The 20,053-nt window shown below is 39.4% G+C and overlaps 1 protein-coding gene across 4 annotated transcripts in view; it reads right to left on the reverse strand.

Moving 5' to 3' along the window:
* LOC124596160 (leucine-rich repeat-containing protein 1-like) overlaps positions 1-20,053 on the reverse strand; it is a 131,718-nt gene that overhangs the window by 19,914 nt on the left and 91,751 nt on the right. For all 4 annotated transcript variants that reach the window (XM_047135193.1, XM_047135192.1, XM_047135195.1 and 1 more), the window contains one exon: positions 356-411. In XM_047135193.1, coding sequence (XP_046991149.1) covers positions 356-411 — 56 coding nt within the window. The remainder of the gene's footprint in view (positions 1-355; positions 412-20,053) is intronic.

Raw genomic sequence — 20,053 nt, forward strand, 5'->3', positions numbered from 1 at the left:
TGTCTGTATGTGTGGATGGATATGTGCGTGTGTGCGAGTGTATACCTGTCCTTTTTTTCCCCTAAGGTAAGTCTTTCCGCTCCCGGGATTGGAATGACTCCTTACCCTCTCCCTTAAAACCCACTTCCTTTCGTCTTCCCCTCTCCTTCCCTCTTTCCTGATGAGGCAACAGTTTGTTGCGAAAGCTTGAATTTTGTGTGTGTGTTTGTGTTTGTTTGTGTGTCTATCGACCTGCCAGCGCTTTTGTTCGGTAAGTCACCTCATCTTTGTTTTTATATCTAATCAATATTATGGAAGAAACAATCCTGACAAATATTACCAAACAGCAAGAAAAGAATTTGGTTATTACACCTACCTGAAAAGCTGTTTCTGTCAGTTGATTCACAAGCATCATCATCTAGCTCAATACTCCTGAAAATAGAAATTATTAAAATATTAATATATGTACAAACATAAAAATTGAAAGAATGCTGGTACAAAAGTAGTAAAAATACAAAACTAGGAACAGGAAGTAGATTTTTCTCCTTTTTATTTTTTCTGGATTTGATTTCACACTGATATCAGTCATCACACAAGAACCACTAACTAAGTAACCTTGAGTACAGAGGAAGGTGTAATTCCTAGGAAAGAAGGTAGGCAAGGGTTAAACATCCAATCAGTGATGAGGCAACCTGAGACAGAGTACTAGCTCAGATTGAACACGGCTGGGGATTATTACCATATTGTTTTTTATGAACCTGAAGATGGAGACATGTTACACTCCTGCAGATCTATCACGAGATGCTAAGTTCTGACTTGCGTAAACTATAGGGGGGGGGGGGGGGGGGGGTTTGTCATTTGGGGGAAGAGACTAAACTGTGAGGTCATCGGTCTCATCGGATTAGGGAAGAACGGGGAAGGAAGTCGGCCGTGCCTTTTCAAAGGAACCATACTGGCATTTGCCTGGAGCGATTTAGGGAAATCACGGAAAACCTAAATCAGGATGGCCGGACGTTGGATTGAACCGTCGTCCTCCCGAATGCGAGTTCAGTGTGCTAACCACTGCGCCACCTCGCTCGGTTTGTGTTAACTGTCCTATTCAAAGTTATTAAATTTGTATGCAGAGCAAGTAGTAAATGAATCTACAGAGAGATTTGAAAAAATACTCAAGTTCACGAAGATAAGATTAACACTAAGGCTTACAGATTATATAATTTTGTTTAAAGCTTCTGTCATCCATGTTTCACTTCTGTACAAGAGTAACAACAAACGAATACCTTCAGAAAAGACTTACTAACACTTTGAATTTATATTGAATGTTTGTAAATTTTTTTCTTTTTCAGAAATACTTTTCTTGCTTTAACCAGTCTGTACTTCATATTTTCTCTATCACAGCCATCATCAGTTTCTTTGCTGCCAGCATCAAAACTAATCTTTTACTTTTAGTGTCATTTCCTATCTAATTCCCTCACCATTTAATTAGGCAACACTAAATTAACATTGCTTTACTTTTGTTGATGTTCATCTTGTAACCTCTTTTCCAGACAATAACCACTGCTTTCAGCTGCTATTCCACGCCCTTTTCCTCTGACAGAATTACAGTGGCATCAGCAAACCTCAAAGTCTTAATATCTTGTCATTTAATCTTAGCCCCCTTTCCAAATTTCTCCTCAGTTTACTTTATTAACTGAAGAGCACAAACACTGACCACTACTGCTTTCTTTTCATGTACTTTGACTCCTATAACTGCAATGTCAGTTCTGTGTAAGTTGTAGACAATTTTTCATGCCCTTTATTTCATGCCCATTGCCTTCAGAATACCTAAGACTATTTCTGTTGACATGGTCAAAAACTTTCTGTACAAATGCTGTAGACACAGGTTTGCCTTTTCGCAGACTACCATCTAAGATAGATAAAAAATAAATAAATAAATAAATAAATAAATAAATAAATAAATAAATAAAAAAAAAATAAAAAATAAAAAGTCAAAAATGTCCGCACTGCTTCATGTGTTCCTACATTTCAACAAAACTCAAACTCCCTGATGTTGGCTTCTACAAGTTTTTCGATTCTTTTGTACGTAATTTTCATCACTACTTTGAAATTGTGACTAAGCTGATAATTTGGTAAATTCACAGGTCATCATGTGTGTTCTTTGAAATTAGGACTTGAGCTCTGAGGATATTCTGACAGTCCCATACATTTTGTACAGCAGGTAGAATGGTTGTGTCTTGACTGTTTCTACCAAGGTTTCCAATAATTCTGGGAGAATGTTAGCTACTTCAGGGGCCTGGTTTTGAGCTAGGTCTTTTAGTGCTCTCTCAAATTTCTCACTCTTCCTCTACTTCTGATCTCTCTACAGTAGTGTCTTCAAGTCAATTTCTCTTACCTAACCCTGAAACATATTTATCCACCATTCAGCTTCCCCTTCTTTGCTCAGTATTGGCTTGTCATTTGAGCTCTTGAGTTTTATACAGCTACTTCTCTAAAGTCTCTCTAATTTTTCTACAGGTATATATCTTTACACATCTACTTCTGAAGCACTGAATTGTACCCAAATCATTCCTGTTTAGATATTCTTCAGTTTCTGTCAATCTTGTTTTCTCTTGCACCTGCTTCATTTGTTGGGTTTTATATTTTCTCCTTTATCAATTAAATTCAATATCTGCTGTGTCGTAAAGAATTTCTATTGGGCAGTGTGTTATGCCTATTTGATCCTCTGCAGCTTTCACTATTTCCTCTCTCAAAACTACCCTTTTGTCTTCAATTGTATTTCTTTCCTCTGTTTCACATGATAGTTGCCTAATGTCCCTTTGGAACTCTCAACTCCTAATTCTTTCAATTTGTCCAGATCCCACCTCCCTGGTTTCCTACCTTACTCTAATTTATTGAGATTCAATGTGTTGTTCATTGCCTTTCTGTCCCTGTAAATGGTTTGCAGTTTCATATTTCGTTTCAAAATCTGTGTCTTAACATTATACACACTAACACCTCAACTCCAGGTCTCTTTAATGTATACAATATTTTTTCATGATTCTAAAACCTACTACTAGCTATGTCATGCTCTGTGCAAAATTTGACCAGATGGCTCTCCCTTTCACTCCCCCCCTCCATACCACATCCTCTCACTGTTTTTCATTCTTTTTCTTTTCCCGTCATTGAATTTCTGTATGCGGACAACTGAACTTTCATCTTCCTATAACTATGTACTATTGTGGTGGGTGTTGGCTCTGTGTCCACATTGTATACGATAATGTGTTCACTATGTTGATCATAGCAGTTTACCATCATGTCTATTTTCTTATTCATTATTAAACCTGCCTATTCCTGCAATATCACTATTGGATTTAGTATTTTGAACCATGTACTCATCTGAAGACTGCACTACACAACTCCCATTATACTTAAGTTCAATCAATCTACTTTCCTTTTTAAATTCTATAACCTACCTACCTCTAAGGGACGTAACATCTAACATCCCACATTCCAATCTGTAGAGTGCTTTGTTTTTCTTGATGATGACATCATCCTGAATGGTCCCCACATAAAGATCCAAATGAGGGACTATTAACTCCAGAACATTTTACCTAGGATGATACTATCACTATCAAGCCATACAGCAGAGCTGCACACATTCAGGAAACATAGAGGATGTAGTTTCTCCTTGTTTTCAGCCACCTGAACAACTAAAGTAATGATGCCATGTTGGCTAATGTTACAAAGCCAGACTGGTCAATTATTCAGATTGTTGTCCCTCAGACTACTGAAACTGCTTCTGTACCTCTTCAGAAAACACAGGTTACTCTGGTTTCTCCATAAACACATCTATTATGGTTGCATCTACAGAACAGTTATCTGTACTGTTGATACATAGTAACCTCTGCACATCATCAAGGTCCACAGTCTGTGGAGGAGTAAAAGATGAATATAAAATCAGTGTGGTAATAATGAACTTGCCTCAGAAAGAGCAACATATTAATAAATATGAATGTTTTAGGAAGTCTTCTCTAAATCATTTGTTTAGACTGTCTTTCTTTCTTTGAAAATTATTGCACTACAGGTCTTTCAATGGCGATCAATAACTGTGCAATTGAAAATAAAGTTGAATTACAGGCAAAAAAACCACTGGACAGAGCGAATACCTCTATTCTGCATTGAATCAAAAGAAAAAAATCATTAGCAAACATTTTAAACTGATATCAAGGCAGAATGCCCTGCCTGTCTTCAAGGAACAAAGTTCCAGTACTATTAATACATTTAAAAGCAGTGTGGACTATTCCTAGATTTTTGAACTGTTAGTTCCTTCCTCAGTGAAGAAAGAACACACACAGAGAGAGAGATTCAACCTAATCCAATTCAATGCTGATTACATGAAAGAACTGGAGCCCTGTCTAGCAATAACTCTCCAAGCAATGGGAAGTCTAGTGTTGCATGAAGAAAGCAGTAGCTATTCTTTTTTTTTTTCTCCAGAAGGCAAAAGGACAGATTCATGAAATTAAAAGTCAACATAACTTTTATCAGTTTGGTGTAGAATTGCTAAGTGCATTCTGCTTGTGTATTACCCTTTTTTAGAGACATAAAAAACATTTTAAGAGAATCAACATGGGTTACGCAAATGATCTTGTGTACTTCAACTCATTCTGTTCATTCGTTAGCCAATACTGTAGAGCATTACTCATGCTGATACTACGTGCCTTGAATTCAAGAAAGCAACCTAGCAACAAACTACAGGCTTATGCCAGATATGACCAGGTACGTGATTGGGCTGAAGACACGTTACCAAAAACACACACACACACACACACACACACACACACACACACACACGCTCCACAATCCAATGTGTGGTGCATGGAAGAGTGTACCTCATACCACTACTAGTAATATCCTTTCCTGTTCCAATCGCAAATAAAGTGAAGGAAAAACAACTCTCTATACACTTCCGTATGAGCCCTAATTTCTCTTATCTTAACTTTTGTGGTTCTTCCACGACATGTACGTTGCTGGCTGTAGAATTGTTCAGCTGCTAGCTTCATATGCTGGTTTTATAGTTTTCTCAATAGTGTTCCTCAAAAAGAACACAGCCTTCCCACCAAGGATTTAACTTCATGAAGCGTCTCTGTAATACTTGCACATTAATCAAACTTACGTGTAACAAATCTAGCAAACTGCTTCCAAATTGTTTTGATATCTTCCTTTAATCTGAGCTGATGGGGATCCTAAACATTCGAGCATTACTCAAGAATGTGTCGCACTAGTGTTCTACAGTCTCCTTTACAGGTACCCCACTCTTTCCTACAATTATGCAAATAAACCAAGTCAACTATTTGCCTTCACTAACACAGTTCTTACGTGCCCATTCCATTTCATATTGCTTTGCAACATTATGTCTAGATATTTAACCAACGTGACTGTGTAAAGCAATACACTACTAATGCTGTACTCTTACTGTGGGATTGTTTTTCTGAATCACTTCCATTTATATACATTTAGAGCCAGATGCCAGTCATTAAACACTCTAGAAATGTTGCCTAAATCATTTATGCTTCTACAGCCACTTCCTGTACACCACAACGTCAGCAGCAAACAGCCGCAAATTGCAGCTCACTGTGTGCATCAGATCATTTATGTATACAGAAAATAGCAGAGGTCCTATCAGACTTCCATGGGGCACTCTTGACAATACCCTTGTCTCTGATGAACGCTCACCACTGAGAACAATGTACTGGGTTTGAGCCACTCATATATCTGGGAACCTATTCTGTATGCTCACACCTTCATTAGTAGTCTACAGTGGGGCGCCATGTCAAACACTTTTCAGAAATTTAGGAATATGGAATTTGTCTGATGACCTTCATCCATAGTTTGTAGGATATCATGTGCTAAAAGGACAAGCTAAGTTTCACACAAGTGATGCTTTCTAAAACCACTGATCTGAAGAGATAAGCTTTTCCACCTCAAGGAACTTTATTATCTTCAAACTTGGAATATATTCAAGAATTCTGCAGCAAACTGATGTTAAGAATATTGGTCTGTGACTTTGTGGGCCCATTCTTTTATCCATCTTGTGTATAAGAGTCACCTGCCCTTTTTTCCACTGGCTTGGGACTTTGCGCTGTGTGAGAGATTTGCAGTAAATGCAGCTACACAAGGGCCCAGTGACAAATAGAGTATTCTCTGTAAAACCAAACTGGGAATCTGTCTGGACCTAGCGACTTATTTGTATTTTCGGCTCTTTCAGTTGCTTATTTATGTCATAGTGCCTATTAATATGCCCTCCATTAAAGAGTCTGTGCATTGTTCAAATGACAGTATGTTTGTTTGATCCTTCTGTGTGAACTATTTCTTACACACAAAATTTAAAACTTTAGCTTTCCTCTAGCTATTTTCTATTACCACACCAGACTGGTTAACAATTGACTGGATCGAAGCCTTTGAGCCACTCAGCGATTTTATGTAAGACCAGAATTTTCTCGATTCTTGGCAATATCTTTCGCTAAGATATGACAGTGACATGCTTCGGGCGTGGACCTTTTCACAGACACACAAATTTCTACTAACTTTCACCTGTTGTCATTAATTTGTCCATGAAGGCATTGACGGTCTTTTCACATGGTATGATATACGTATTAACAGTTATGGCAATTATTTTTGAAATAATAAACAGTTTGTAATGGATTATTTCTGTGCCGCAACCATTGGCAAATGCTGACTGCTATTGTGTGCAAAACTATCTGTTTCCTGACCACCAGGGACTGGGAAGTGTTCTCTCTCCTGGAGCGAAGTTGGCGGTCTTTTCTTAATCCGGCCTGACCTGGAGGTTTTCAGAGGCAAGTGTTTTCCACAGAATGGCCAGCACTTCCAAGTATCCTTTGGGAACAAACTACTGAAAGTGTTAGCACGCAGCAGCACTTTACAGTAGTACTACTACAAGCATTACAGTGGCTGCTTTCTACTCTGGAGGCTGATTAACCAAAATATCTGCACATGGAAAGAATGTTGTGGAGCTGTGAGCAGCTAGCACAATTGATAAACATATCAGTGGCCTTCATAGGATGCAAGAGGTTAGTATGAGCCCTCTGGGATGGAGGTGATGTGGATGTGCATTTCGGACGTTTGTACTCAGGGATCAGTCAGGTTGTTCTCTGTGTGTGGAAAGTCAGGAAAGTGTTCGGAGGTGCGTTCCCTTTCATGTGCGTGAATACCTCTTTATGTATTTCCTGTTTTTGAAGTTGGTGTTGCTGTTTAGCCTATGTGGACTGTTTAGAAAAAGGCTGCCTGACAGAGCGTGGAGCAATTGGCTTGCCAGACGTGTAGTTTAACAGATGAAGTGGACTTGGAGAGGGATAATAAAATGCATTTTGCTTCAATGAGAATTTGAACTGTGGTGTTCCTGTGTACGTTCTTATGCTCTTTAACTTTCAATTGTGATCCTGTATAGTTTACAAAGAGGATGATACAAACCAGTTGGTGAGGGTGCACTGACTGTTGCAGTGTTTGTTGTTCGATCCAGTGGTCGGACTTGGGAGTCTTTAGAGAGTAGTCAGACTGTTGCAGGGCATGGAGTACCAGGCTTGCCACAAGTTTCCCCAAGTGAAATTCCCTGATATTTCCCTGATTTCCAGACAAGTTTTAGCATTTTTCCCTGATAAGTATTGAGATCTCAAGGCTAAGTAAAGACATAAGCTGGAAAAGAAAAATATAAGGACTTTTTTATCTCTCTCCTGTGTGAGCAAAAATCTTAAGTACTAATATCAACATCTTTTGTAATGAACTGTTTTTAGATGGACAAAGCAAGCCAAATGGTATATGTATTTCATTAAGATCACTGTTGTTATTTTCTACCAATAAAATGTAACACTTTTGGTGCCAAAAATACACATTTCCTTGCAGTTGCACGACAGATTTAAAATACCTTCACTGATTTCAGAAATAACCTCAGAAAAATGTAAGTGTCTTGAAAGAAGTGTATAAGGCAGAGACGAGTTGTTTAAGCCAATACTATAGGTGGGCACCAGTAAAATGTTGGTTCTACTATGTTCGTTATTGTCAATTATTACCCACTGCGTTATGTCTATTATTTTACAGGCAGTGTGTGGTTTTTCTTTTAAGAAGTATATGAGTACATAGCGTAAAAACTGACAGTGACTGCCGCAATTTTCTTCTTCTTATCATCCATACTTTCTAATATATAAACTACTAATGTACTAGAATAACTAAAGTGTCTATAAAACACCACACTGTACATGCACTTCTGGTGAGACAGTCACAATTCCTGGAATCCATCGCCCGTGGCGTCTGGCCTACCAAGGAACACCGCAGTCCCAGGTCTATGGATAAACCACGAAAATCCGTCGCATTATACCACACACAACCAGATCCGGCCTGCGGCTACATCAGTGAGATTAGATCTTATGGGCAGGGCTTGTACATTAGTGGGAAATGATGGGCTTCAGATCGGCAGTAATAGCCCACATTTTTGGCCCGTCATGGAAGTCCAACCATGTGGCCAGCTATTCAAGTGTCACAGACACCATGTTGATGAAATGAGACCGCAGTGATCAATTCATGCAACAGACAACTTGTGCAAATACTCAGTACTAATGAGGGTAGGTAGCACCTCACCATAAAGATGATCACTGAGCCGCAGACAGATATGTGGGAAAGACAACCACATCATCACAACTTAATATTTGGCCACAGCCTTTGTCACAAAATGAGAGCACATACACACTCACAGAATCTATCAGACACAACTCTTGCACACTTGACAGCTGTCTTCAGCCAATGTGTCAACAATAGCTGAGAATCAGTTCCAGACAAACCACTCCTGAAGCCTCCCCCGCACCTCTCATCGACAGCTGCTAGGCTAGCGGCAAGAAATGGTGGCAGCACCAATTGCAAGCTGAGGGGAGAGGTAAGAAGGGGAGAAGAAGTAAGAATGAGCGAGTAGGGAAGCCAGCGATGATGCATAACATCTCATAAACAAACCATTTCATCTATTGAGTCAAAAAACGAGATTTTTCCAGTCCCCCCCCCCCCCCTTCCAAATTTCCCTGACACGTATGAAATTCTCTGCTATTCCCTGATTTCCAAAACTTATGGCAACCCTGAGTACTAGTACAGTGACTAATTTAACTGTGTGTCACAGGTCAAAGCGAGTCTGTTGACCCTTACAGCTTGATAGAACATGTGCAGGAGGGCATGGAAATTATCCAGGTTCACCAACAAATGTTTCGGAGGGAGTCTACAAACAATATTATGCACGATCAGTCTTGCGCACTGCATGGTGCTAAGAGTTTGTGGCCTCTGGCTGTGGGGGAACTCCACCAGACAGTACGGAAGCTTCAAGACATCAGATGAGAAGGAATGTTTCAAGTTTACTTACTTTTTTTCAATATGTCTCATCTTCATTCGACTGGCCATAATTAATTTACGATAATGTGCATTATGAAGATCTGGTACGTTTGATTACACTATTGTTAAGCAATCACTGAAATTGGGTACAAAGGTCAAATTCAAAGTTTATCCAACCAATGCAATTTGAAATGGAATAACTGTGATAAAAGTGTATGCTAGGCTGAAATTCCTGGAAGAAACTGCTTCCAGAGATATAGTGAACCAAGTTCACAACAACCTTATTCCATGACATTCAAGGGGTAGTCCAAATGGAGTTTGTGAAACCAACCAGAAATCTGAATTGTGATAGCACATAGAAGGGGTAAATCGAGGCAGCACAAGCACTATTGATGCCGCAGATGAGAAATGCCTGAGAGAGGAAAGTATATGGGTCTGGTCTGCAAGCCAGACAGCTGATGAAGTCCAAAAAAATACAATGTTATCTAACTTCCTATTGCCTGACTTCTGCAGTAAACAAATGATTCTACCTTTATAGGCACATGTTTTCATACAGAATGAATAGCCATCTGAATAGCAAATGTAGTTTTGGGCTTCAGATGTTCATGTACACCACTCATTAGTTGACTGGCAAAACTGTAATGCACTACAACAAACTTTATCCGCTGTATCTTTAGTTGTTAAGAAATAACAAGAGACACTCTTTTCTATGACCTCAGTGAGAGGTATCATATGAGTTGTCTATTATTTGTTGCAGTGGCTAGCTCTTCTTTCATTTATTTGTTTATTGAAGAAATCTCCATGAAACTACAATCAGTCAAATTACAGACTGCAAAACTTATTCTCCTGAGTAAGTGACAGTGGATGGATGCAATAAACACAATGTCACATAACTATTAGAATTTAAAACCAGAGGATCCATTGCATAAGAAATGGAAATTAAGCAATGACTAATTAATAAGGAAAGTAACATGCAACCCTTGTAGTTAAAATGACATTTTGTTACCAAATGCTGTGATACACTCTTAGGCTCTTCAAGAAACTGACGATATTCTTGCAAATATAGAGATAAAAACTATTATTTTATATAAAATGAGGAAGAGTGGAGCAAAACACTGTTGCTGGGCTTTTATTTATGCAGAGTCAAGAGTATACGTACTGCACGTCCCATGGGCACGGTGGTGAATGGGTGTTGTTACTTGCTGTAGTGGACGTGTCATTTGTGCAGCTGCTGATGGAAGGTGTTATGGCAGTTCGCCCAGAAATAAGCAAAGAGCCTGTATTAGAAATGAACATTACGTAAAATGTAATGTATCTGGCTTATTCAATCGAGCCTGGTGCTCACTGTAAAGTACATTGTATTAACGGTTAATTTGTCAATATATGGTTGAAATGATGGAACTTTGGTTACAAATGCTTTACATTGATTGATGAGAGAAATGAGTTCCTTTTCCAGCTAATTCACATAATCTTAGGGAAAGAGGATCCGAGTACAGTGAAGAAGATTATTAGCTTTGAATGAATAGAAAGATCAGCTGTACAAGATAAGTTTATGGGTGACCGCAGAATCCAGAAGATATTAGCAAACAAATCAAATCTGTAAAAGTAGTGTGCTATTAGGGGAGGACACATGGAACTGGTAGGTTTGACATCTCCCTAGAAGCACTAGGCAAACGACACCCTGGTCAAGAGATAACAGTGGCAAAGAATGAAAGTGAAATAAAAAGTGAAATGAAATACAAAAAGACAGCTGGAATCAATAACAAATTATTTTATTAACAATGTACTACATATTTCGAAGAATATCTCATCTTACATAAGGTTTACATAACCTGTATAGGAACTGTGCAAGTAGAACTTTCAATGGTTTTGGGTCTAGGTGTATCTAACAATGAAAAAACAGTGCATTCTGCTGTAACATCACAACAATATTACCAAGACAGACACAAATCTAGGTGCTGTAAAATATATTTAAAGCTACAATGCACATATCGGATGCGAAGATGTAAATCTAAAAATACGGGTTACATTATTAATAAAACAGTTTGATTAGTCGCAAATGTCAATTTGTTTTTATTACACAACGCCCTTCGAAGAGCCATGTAAACCTCAAATATGCATCTAAAATATTGTCAAACATTCAAATATTGCAATTCGATACTAATTACTACGTGAATTACACTGCAGTTAACAAGGAAGTTCTGGTTAGAAGGCAAACAGAAAACTCATGACCATCAGATCCAAGTATACTAAATACCCAGACCCTGTAATTGGAAGGAATATATTTTGTTAACAAAGAACACCCCAATTATTAGCTAAATTCTTGAATGGTTACCAACGTTCACTAGAACTTACACTTGCCTCATATTCTGTTGGCACTGTAGGCATTATTTCATCAAAGTTTTCAGTATAATAGGCCGGCAATGTAAAATACTTGCAACATTGTGCAGTCTTTTTTACAGATGTAAACGTATACCAGTTTCAGCCCTAGCAATCATTTTGAGCTGTGTAGCTACTATTAAATGAAAGCATATTTAATTTGTAACTCCAATTTATGTTATGAAAATGACGCAACTTATATTCTGCTTATAAATTATAAAATATAATTTGCACTGTTAATTTCCATATATTATCTTGTTTCACATTTCTAAATTGTTTACTTCACAAACTACCAGTACAGACTTCTCAGGAAATAATGTACCTAATTAGGGTGTGCAGTTTCTCTCTGTGTATTAATTTTCTGTTTTAATTTTGGAGGTTTATATCTTAAACAATACAACTGACAGTTACTAAAAGTGTAAATAGATGTGCAACAACACTGTCGTCATGAAGATTGTAGCCAGTTTTCAGGGAGCAAAGATGTCGTCAGTTTGTGTCACCAGTTGTTCATTGTTGCACACCACCCACACACTAATAAAAGAATTCACTGCAACTCCTCAACTTTAACTGATGGTCTCCATGATGTGGCAAGACTGCTACCACTTCTTATGGCAACATGTTATGAACAACATGACATCAGCAGGAAAGCAGATATGAAGGTCTGAAAGCTGAGCATTAAATTCTACTGATGAATTTACATCACCCAAGAACTTGCTTGATATTTTCATTCTTATTACTATATTTACCAGAGTATGAGATGACCCCGAATATAAGATGCAGCCCCCCCCCCCCCCCCCCCCGTTTCAGAGGTTCCTTGGGAAAAATACAGGGTGATTCAAAAAGAATACCACAACTTTAGGAATTTAAAACTCTGCAACGACAAAAGGCAGAGCTAAGCACTATCTGTCGGCGAATTAAGGGAGCTATAAAGTTTCATTTAGTTGTACATTTGTTTGCTTGAGGTGCTGTTGACTAGGCGTCAGCGTCAGTTGATGCTAAGATGGCGACCGCTCAACAGAAAGCTTTTTGTGTTATTGAGTACGGCAGAAGTGAATCGACGACAGTTGTTCAGTGTGCATTTCGAACGAAGTATGGTGTTAAACCTCCTGATAGGTGGTGTATTAAACGTTGGTATAAACAGTTTACAGAGAATGGGTGTTTGTGTAAAGGGAAAAGTTCTTCGAAGGTGCTACTGTAACTGGACTACAGTATCTGGAGATGTTAGAGAACTGGCTGTTCCCTCAGCTCGAACAAGAAGCACAACAATTCATATTTCAGCAGGATGGAGCGCCACCACATTGGCACTTATCTGTCCGTAACTACCTGAACGTCAACTACCCGAGGCGATGGATCGGCCGCCAGGCAGCCCGTGACAGAGCACTTCATCACTGGCCTCCAAGAAGCCCTGATCTTACCCCCTGCGATTTTTTCTTATGGGGGTATGTTAAGGATATGGTGTTTCGGCCACCTCTCCCAGCCACCATTGATGATTTGAAACGAGAAATAACAGCAGCTATCCAAACTGTTACGCCTGATATGCTACAGGGAGTGTGGAACGAGTTGGAGTATCGGGTTGACATTGCTCGTGTGTCTGGAGGGGGCCATATTGAACATCTCTAACTTGTTTTTGAGTGAAAAAAAACTTTTTAAATACTCCTTGTAATGATGTATAACAGAAGGTTATATTATGTTTCTTTCATTAAATACACATTTTTAAAGTTGTGGTATTTTTTTGAATCACCCTGTATATTCTGACTAATCAAAATGACTACATTTGTTGACCTAAGGTAACTGCCAAAAACATTTACATTAGACATTTACTAAACTTTGCCATTTACTGATTAGCTATATTTTGATAATAGAAGGAGAAATAAACAAAAATGAATTGTTTACATTAATTTTTATCTTTACTGCTCTTTTTGCTTAGTTAGTCTGTTCTCTGCGGTATCACTGTTTTCATTCATTCTTCATCATCATCATCACTTCTACACCGAGCTGAGAATGTTATTATGTCTCTTGCTTCCAAACATACCATCTTACTGCCATTCTCTCACTGGCTGTGTAGAACCAGTAACTGACACACCCCCTATTGTTCCTGTCATACCTCATGATGAGTGTCGACAACATATATTTTTCTCCTTGCACTTGCAACCCATTACCTAACCTCATTGCAATCTCACATGGTACAACACAACAATGTGATGCTAGCCACTAGAGACAACTATGTAAAAGATGTCTTTCTCTTTACGATGATGGTATAACCACTGAATGTGTAGTGGATGAAATAAAGACTCTGTGACTGACCTACAAATACACATTTTTATAACTTAAATTAACAGTCAACATTCCTCATATCACATAATGAATGAAAATGTTAAATAAGAATCAGTCTGAGTTATTAGGGTGGTGGGAAAAAAGAATTTGCGATGAAGGAAGTTCCCATCTTGAAGTTCTGAATTCTAATGTTTGGAGGAATATTAGAATTTGCCTTTGTGGTAAAATACCATGGTCATGGGTAGCTTTTGTGTTAAAAAGCACACTGTGCGACAGTGCATTTCATGATACCACTGCAGACTCACTGGGACCGTGTTTTATCCTCCTTAACAATTTAGTGATCAGTATGCAACCAATTAGTAGTCATCATGCCAAAATAAACTATTTGTACAGGTTGCGAACCCTCTGAGACGACTGAGGTGGAGCAGATTATCTGTAAGAAGATGCATAGAATATATGTTGCTTGTGAGCACATAGAGAACAATTGGCACAAAGTTACCATATCTTTGTATGCGATCTACTGAAAGGTGTAACAGCTGCTGGAAAGTATGACATTGATGTAGTAAGAATGAAGACTATCACAGGCTTGCTTTCAGCTAAGAGCTGGATCAGAAAGTCCTCCACAGCCAGCAAACAAACTGTGCACATGGGAAATGCTGGTCCAGAAGAAAGCACAGTTGTTGTTGTTGATGATCAAACAATATTGATAATTACAGTATCTACCTGATTATAGGAAGAGATTTTTTCCCAAATTCGTCATTCAAAAAATACGAGGTAATCTTATATTCACAGATTAAGCTATTGCTGCTGAAGTCAATATTTTTACATTAACGTATTTATATAGCGGTTGTATTACATTTGCAGATGAAGCTTTAGCTATTTAGGGTCCATACTAATTTATTTTGAACAATTCCAAAGACTAGGGCTTCGCAAACAATGCTTTTGTTTGAATAGGCTCGAGATTTTCTGATGCACCGAAGCACTTGATGCAGCATTGACCTTGCTTGAACAATCATGTGACATTTGACTCATGGTGCTAGTGCTAGGGATAAGCAAGAAACTGTGAACTAGTTACAACAACAATCTAATGCTCTACTTAAAAATCAACAATTTTGTGAAACACAGATGGAAATAACTTTAAATTCCATCAACTTACAGATTTCTGTTGTAACTGAACAGGTTTGCAATACAATTACTCAAACATGTACGGATACTGTGTACTTACATTTATGCTACGATTTAAACAATGGGAAATCTAGATGGAATAATGACAATATTATGAAAATAATAGATTGCTACTCACCATATAGTGGAAATGCTGAGTTGCAGATAGGCACAACAAAGAGACTATTAAACAAATAAGCTTTTGGCCAAAGGGCCTTCTTCTGAAATAGAGAACATACACACATGCATTCATGCAAATGTAACTCACATACGCATGACCAATGTGTCTGGCTGCAAGGCCAGACTGCGAGCAAGATCACTTGATGGGAGAAGCAATGTGGGTGGTAAGGAGGAGGCTGCCAGACGGTGAAGTGCTGCTTGTGGGAGCATACATGTATGAGATGGAGAGAGGGTGCAGTCAGGAAGTTAGGTGGAACTCAGCACAGAAGAGGGCAGAGGAATGGAGAGGAGTGGAAAGACTGTGGGTATGTTGGTAGAATAGGGGCTGTATAGAGCTGGAATGGGAAGAGGGAAGAAAATAGGTGGGTAAAGAAGAATGACTAATGAAGCTTGAGGCCAGAAGGGTTAAGGAAACGTAGGATATACTGCAGGGAGGGTTCTCATATGTGCAGTTCGCAAAAGCTGGTGTTGGTAGGAAGAACCGAGATGGCACAGGTTGTTAAGCAGTTACTGAAATGAGGAATTTTGTGTTGGGCAGTGCGCTCAGCTACTGGGTGGTTCAGCTGCTTCTTAGTCACAGTTTGTTAGTGACCATTTGTTGGTTATCATGCTCATGTAGAATGCAGCACAGTGGTTGCAGCTTAGGTTGTAGTTCACATGACTGGTTTCATGGGGGATAGGTGACAGAATGGAGTAGGTGGTATCGAAATGATGTATGGAACAGATCTTGCACCCAGGTCTATTACAGGGATATGATCCATGGGGCAAGGTGTTGCGAGAGGGGGTTGTGTAGGGACGAAAGAGGATACTGTGTAGGTTTGGTGGGCAGTGGAATACCATTGAGGGAGAGGTGGGAAGGATAGGGATAAGACATTCCTCATTTCATGAGGAGGTAGTTGAAACTGTGGCAGAGAATGTGATTTAGTTGCACCAGTCATGGATGGTAGTGAGTCATGAGGGGAATGCTCCTCAGTGACTGAACAGTGGGACTTTGGGAGGTGGTGGATGACTGGAGAGATAAAGCACCACCTCCACAAGTCACACCCTCCAACCATAGAGGAGCATTCCCCTTGTGACTCGGTACCACTTAGGATTGCAGCAACTGAATCAAATTCTTCGCCAGGGTTTGATTACCTTTCATTGTTCTCTGCAACTATCCTTCCCATCCCTTCCACAGTGGAATTCCACTGGCACCAAAACCATACGATATCCTCTTTCCATCCCTACACAGCCCTTGCTCCCAATCCCTTGTCTCATGGCTCATATCTCCATAACAGACCTAGATGCAAGACCTGGACTGATGACCTCAGAAGTTAAGTCCCATAGTGCTCAGAGCCATTTGCAAGACCTGTCCCATACTTCCTGCTGCCACAACCTACTCCGGTCCAATCACAAGCATCACCAATTCCATCAAAGGCAGGGTGGTAAGTTCCTATGGGACCAAACTGCTGAGGTCATTGGTCCCTAGGCTTACACACTACTTAATCTACCTTAACACTTACAGCATGGTGCCCGTACGCCATACGGGCGCGGCCACCCTGATGTTGGCGCCAGCACCCGTATACCATATGGGCGAGCCTTTATTTGGCTCTGTAAGTGCGTTTAGTGGGTTTCCGAAGCAGTTTCATCAACTAATGTGGAGTTAGTTCATTCTTCTGCAAGAGGCCAGCATATATCGGCTATCTCATCCTGGGAGCGGTTGTGAGTACTGCAAAGACGAAGTTAACTGCGTTCATTCACAGGTGTTTACGATCATGAAAATGGCGCGCAGTGAGTTGACGGAGGCCGAGATCTTAGATATTCTTTATGGAGATGCAGGATCTGAAATTGACGATTCTAACAACGAGGGTTCGTACTCGTCAGACGAAAGTACAAGTGATGATTCAGGTATGTATGTGTCTCAATTGTTTATAAAGTGAAGAGTTCATTACTGCATTTTGTATTGTGAGTAGTGTTCATTAATTCACCTGAATTTAGTAACTTTTAGTACCAATCTTAGCATTATTTTTTTTTTCTATGCAGAGAGTGGTACAGACCATCAGTCACTATCTGCAGTACCTGGTCGTATGTGCCTCACTGAGCACAATGAGCAAGATTAGTCGGAACTTGACGATCAGCCAGCACTGCCGGATTTCCAGGAAGTAGTCGGCGTAGCATCGCATTTTTCAGATGCCACTGAAGAGCTTCAATATTTTTATTATTTGTTTGATGGCGGCATTATTCGGCTCATTAAAAGTGAAACGAATTGGTACACTGGTAAAGTTATTACGGCAATGAAACGCTAAGGTAGCCTGAAAATAAACTCTATTTGGCATAAGTGGTCTGCAGTAAAACTGCAAGAGATTTACTGGTTTTTCAGTATTATTTTGCATATGTACATCGTCAAATTGCAGAAAATCAGTGATTATTGGTCAACAGACCCGTTTTTGCAGACAGGATTTGTGAGTAAATTGTTGAGTCGCGATTGATTTTTTGCTATATTGTCGTTGTTACACTTGAATGACAATGCTACGTTCATTAGCAGTGGCAAAGAAAAGCATGACCCACTTCACAAAGTGAGGCCTTTTTTCGATTTCTTTGTAAATAAAAGCAAAAGGAGTTTTCATCCAGGCATGAATCTGACAATAGATGAGGCAATGTGTCCCTTTCGTGGTAGAATAGCCTTCAGAGCATACATGAAAAACAAACCCAATAAATATGGGATAAAATTGTATGCTCTCTGTGATTCATCAACTGGTTATATGCTAAACTGTGATGTATATACAGGTTCTGAAGGGAATGTTGACAATAGTATCCAGGGTCTTGTAAAAAGGTTGTGTTCACAGTACTTTGGCAAAGGACATTGCATTTATATGGATAGGTACTACACCAGTCCATCTCTTTTGGACATGTTGTGGGAAAATAAAACTCTTGGAGTGGGAACTGTAATGAATAACAGGAAAGGTTTGCCACGAATATTCAAAACACTAAAAATAAAAAAAGGTCTGATAGTTTTTCAAAGGAAACACCATCTCTTGGCAGTGAAGTGGAAATCAAAACGAGATGTTTTTGTCTTTCCACAAAGCATAAGTCTACCAGCACTAGTATTCAAGTGAGGGCCAAAGGTGGAATAGCAGAAATTGTAAAGCCATACATTATTATTGATTACAATAAGAATAAAGCTGGGGTTGACAGAGCAGATCAGTTCTCCAGTTATTATCCGTTTGCCCGAAAAACTTTGAAGTGGTGGAAAAAGCTATTTTTCCATTTGTTTATCATGTCAACTGTCATCAGTTTTATTTCATATACAGAGAAGACTAGGAAGATTGTATCCCTAGTAGACTTTATTCACAAAGTGGGGACGAAATTGGCTGAGAAGGGCGGAGATATTTTTCAGCAACAAGCCGCTTCATCCTCACAAATTGAGTGTACATTTACAAGGCACTTTCCAGAGAAGGTCCCACTCACTGCAAACAAGGTGAATACTACTAGGTAATGCAAAGTATGTTCAGACAGGGGGAAGAAAGAGATGGGTAAGCACATCAGGAAGGAAAGAAGATGGTGGTGCAAGGACTGTGGCATTGGCCTTTGCGTCCCACAGTGTTTCCAGGATTTTCACACAAATGCTCAACTACACCTGAACTATTAAAATACTCTAGTTTACAGGTACCTGCAGTTAGACATTCCAGTGATATTTTTTTTAAAAATACAGTATTTTTTTTAAATACAGTATAAAATACAGTATATTTTTTTAAAAATACAGTATAATGGCATTACTCAAGAGAGAGATCACGTAAAACTTTTTGTCCACGATATTTTTGTGTTTTCTTTTTTTAATTATAACACCAATTTGTATTTTATATTGTAAAATAAACTCACATTCATGTAAAGCTCTTAATTTTTCCTTCTAAATAATGCAAGAACCATATTCCTATCATTCTTCTGTTCTTTGCAATCTAATTTCAAACATCCATTAAATATGCCAGTTCACAGCCAAGTTCCGGGTGTAAAGAGGGCAGTGTTGAAAGTGTTAAACTAACTTAGACTAAGGACAACAGACACACCCATGTCCGAAGGAGGACTCTAACCTCCGTCCGGCTCAGTTCGCACAGCTACTTCGCGTGGCTCAAAGGCAGGGATACCTGTGAAACCAGTCATGTGATCTACAACCTAAGCTACAACCACTGTGTTGCGTTCCATGTAGGCATGACAACCAACAAGCTACCTGTCGGCATGAATGGTCACAAACAAACTGTGGCGAAGAAACAGCTGGACCTCCCAGCTGGTGAGCACACTGCCCAACTTAACATTCCTCATTCCAACGACTGTGTAACAGCCTGTGCCATCTGGATCTTTTCTATCAACACCAGCTTTTCTGAATTGCACAGGTGGGAACTCTCCTTGCAATATATCCTACATTCCCGTAACGCTCCATGCCTCAACGTGTTAGTCTTTGTCCTCTACCCACCTATCCCCTTTCCTGTTCCCATTCCAGCACTGCACAGCCCCCTAATCCACCAACGCACGCAGAGTCTTTTGCCATCTGTCTAACATCCAGACTGCATGTAGCTGCCCTACCCTCTCTCCATCTCTTAGTGTATGATCCTACAAGCAGCACTTTACCAGCCCCCACAACTAACCTGCTATAGCTCCCCCCACCCCTCCTCCCTGACAAATCTTCCTCCTTAACCCCCACCAACCAGACTGCTTCTCCAATCACGAACTGCTGCTTGCAGTTTGG

Source organism: Schistocerca americana, chromosome 2 (assembly GCF_021461395.2).
Source record: "Schistocerca americana isolate TAMUIC-IGC-003095 chromosome 2, iqSchAmer2.1, whole genome shotgun sequence".
NCBI classification, from domain to species: domain Eukaryota; kingdom Metazoa; phylum Arthropoda; class Insecta; order Orthoptera; family Acrididae; genus Schistocerca; species Schistocerca americana.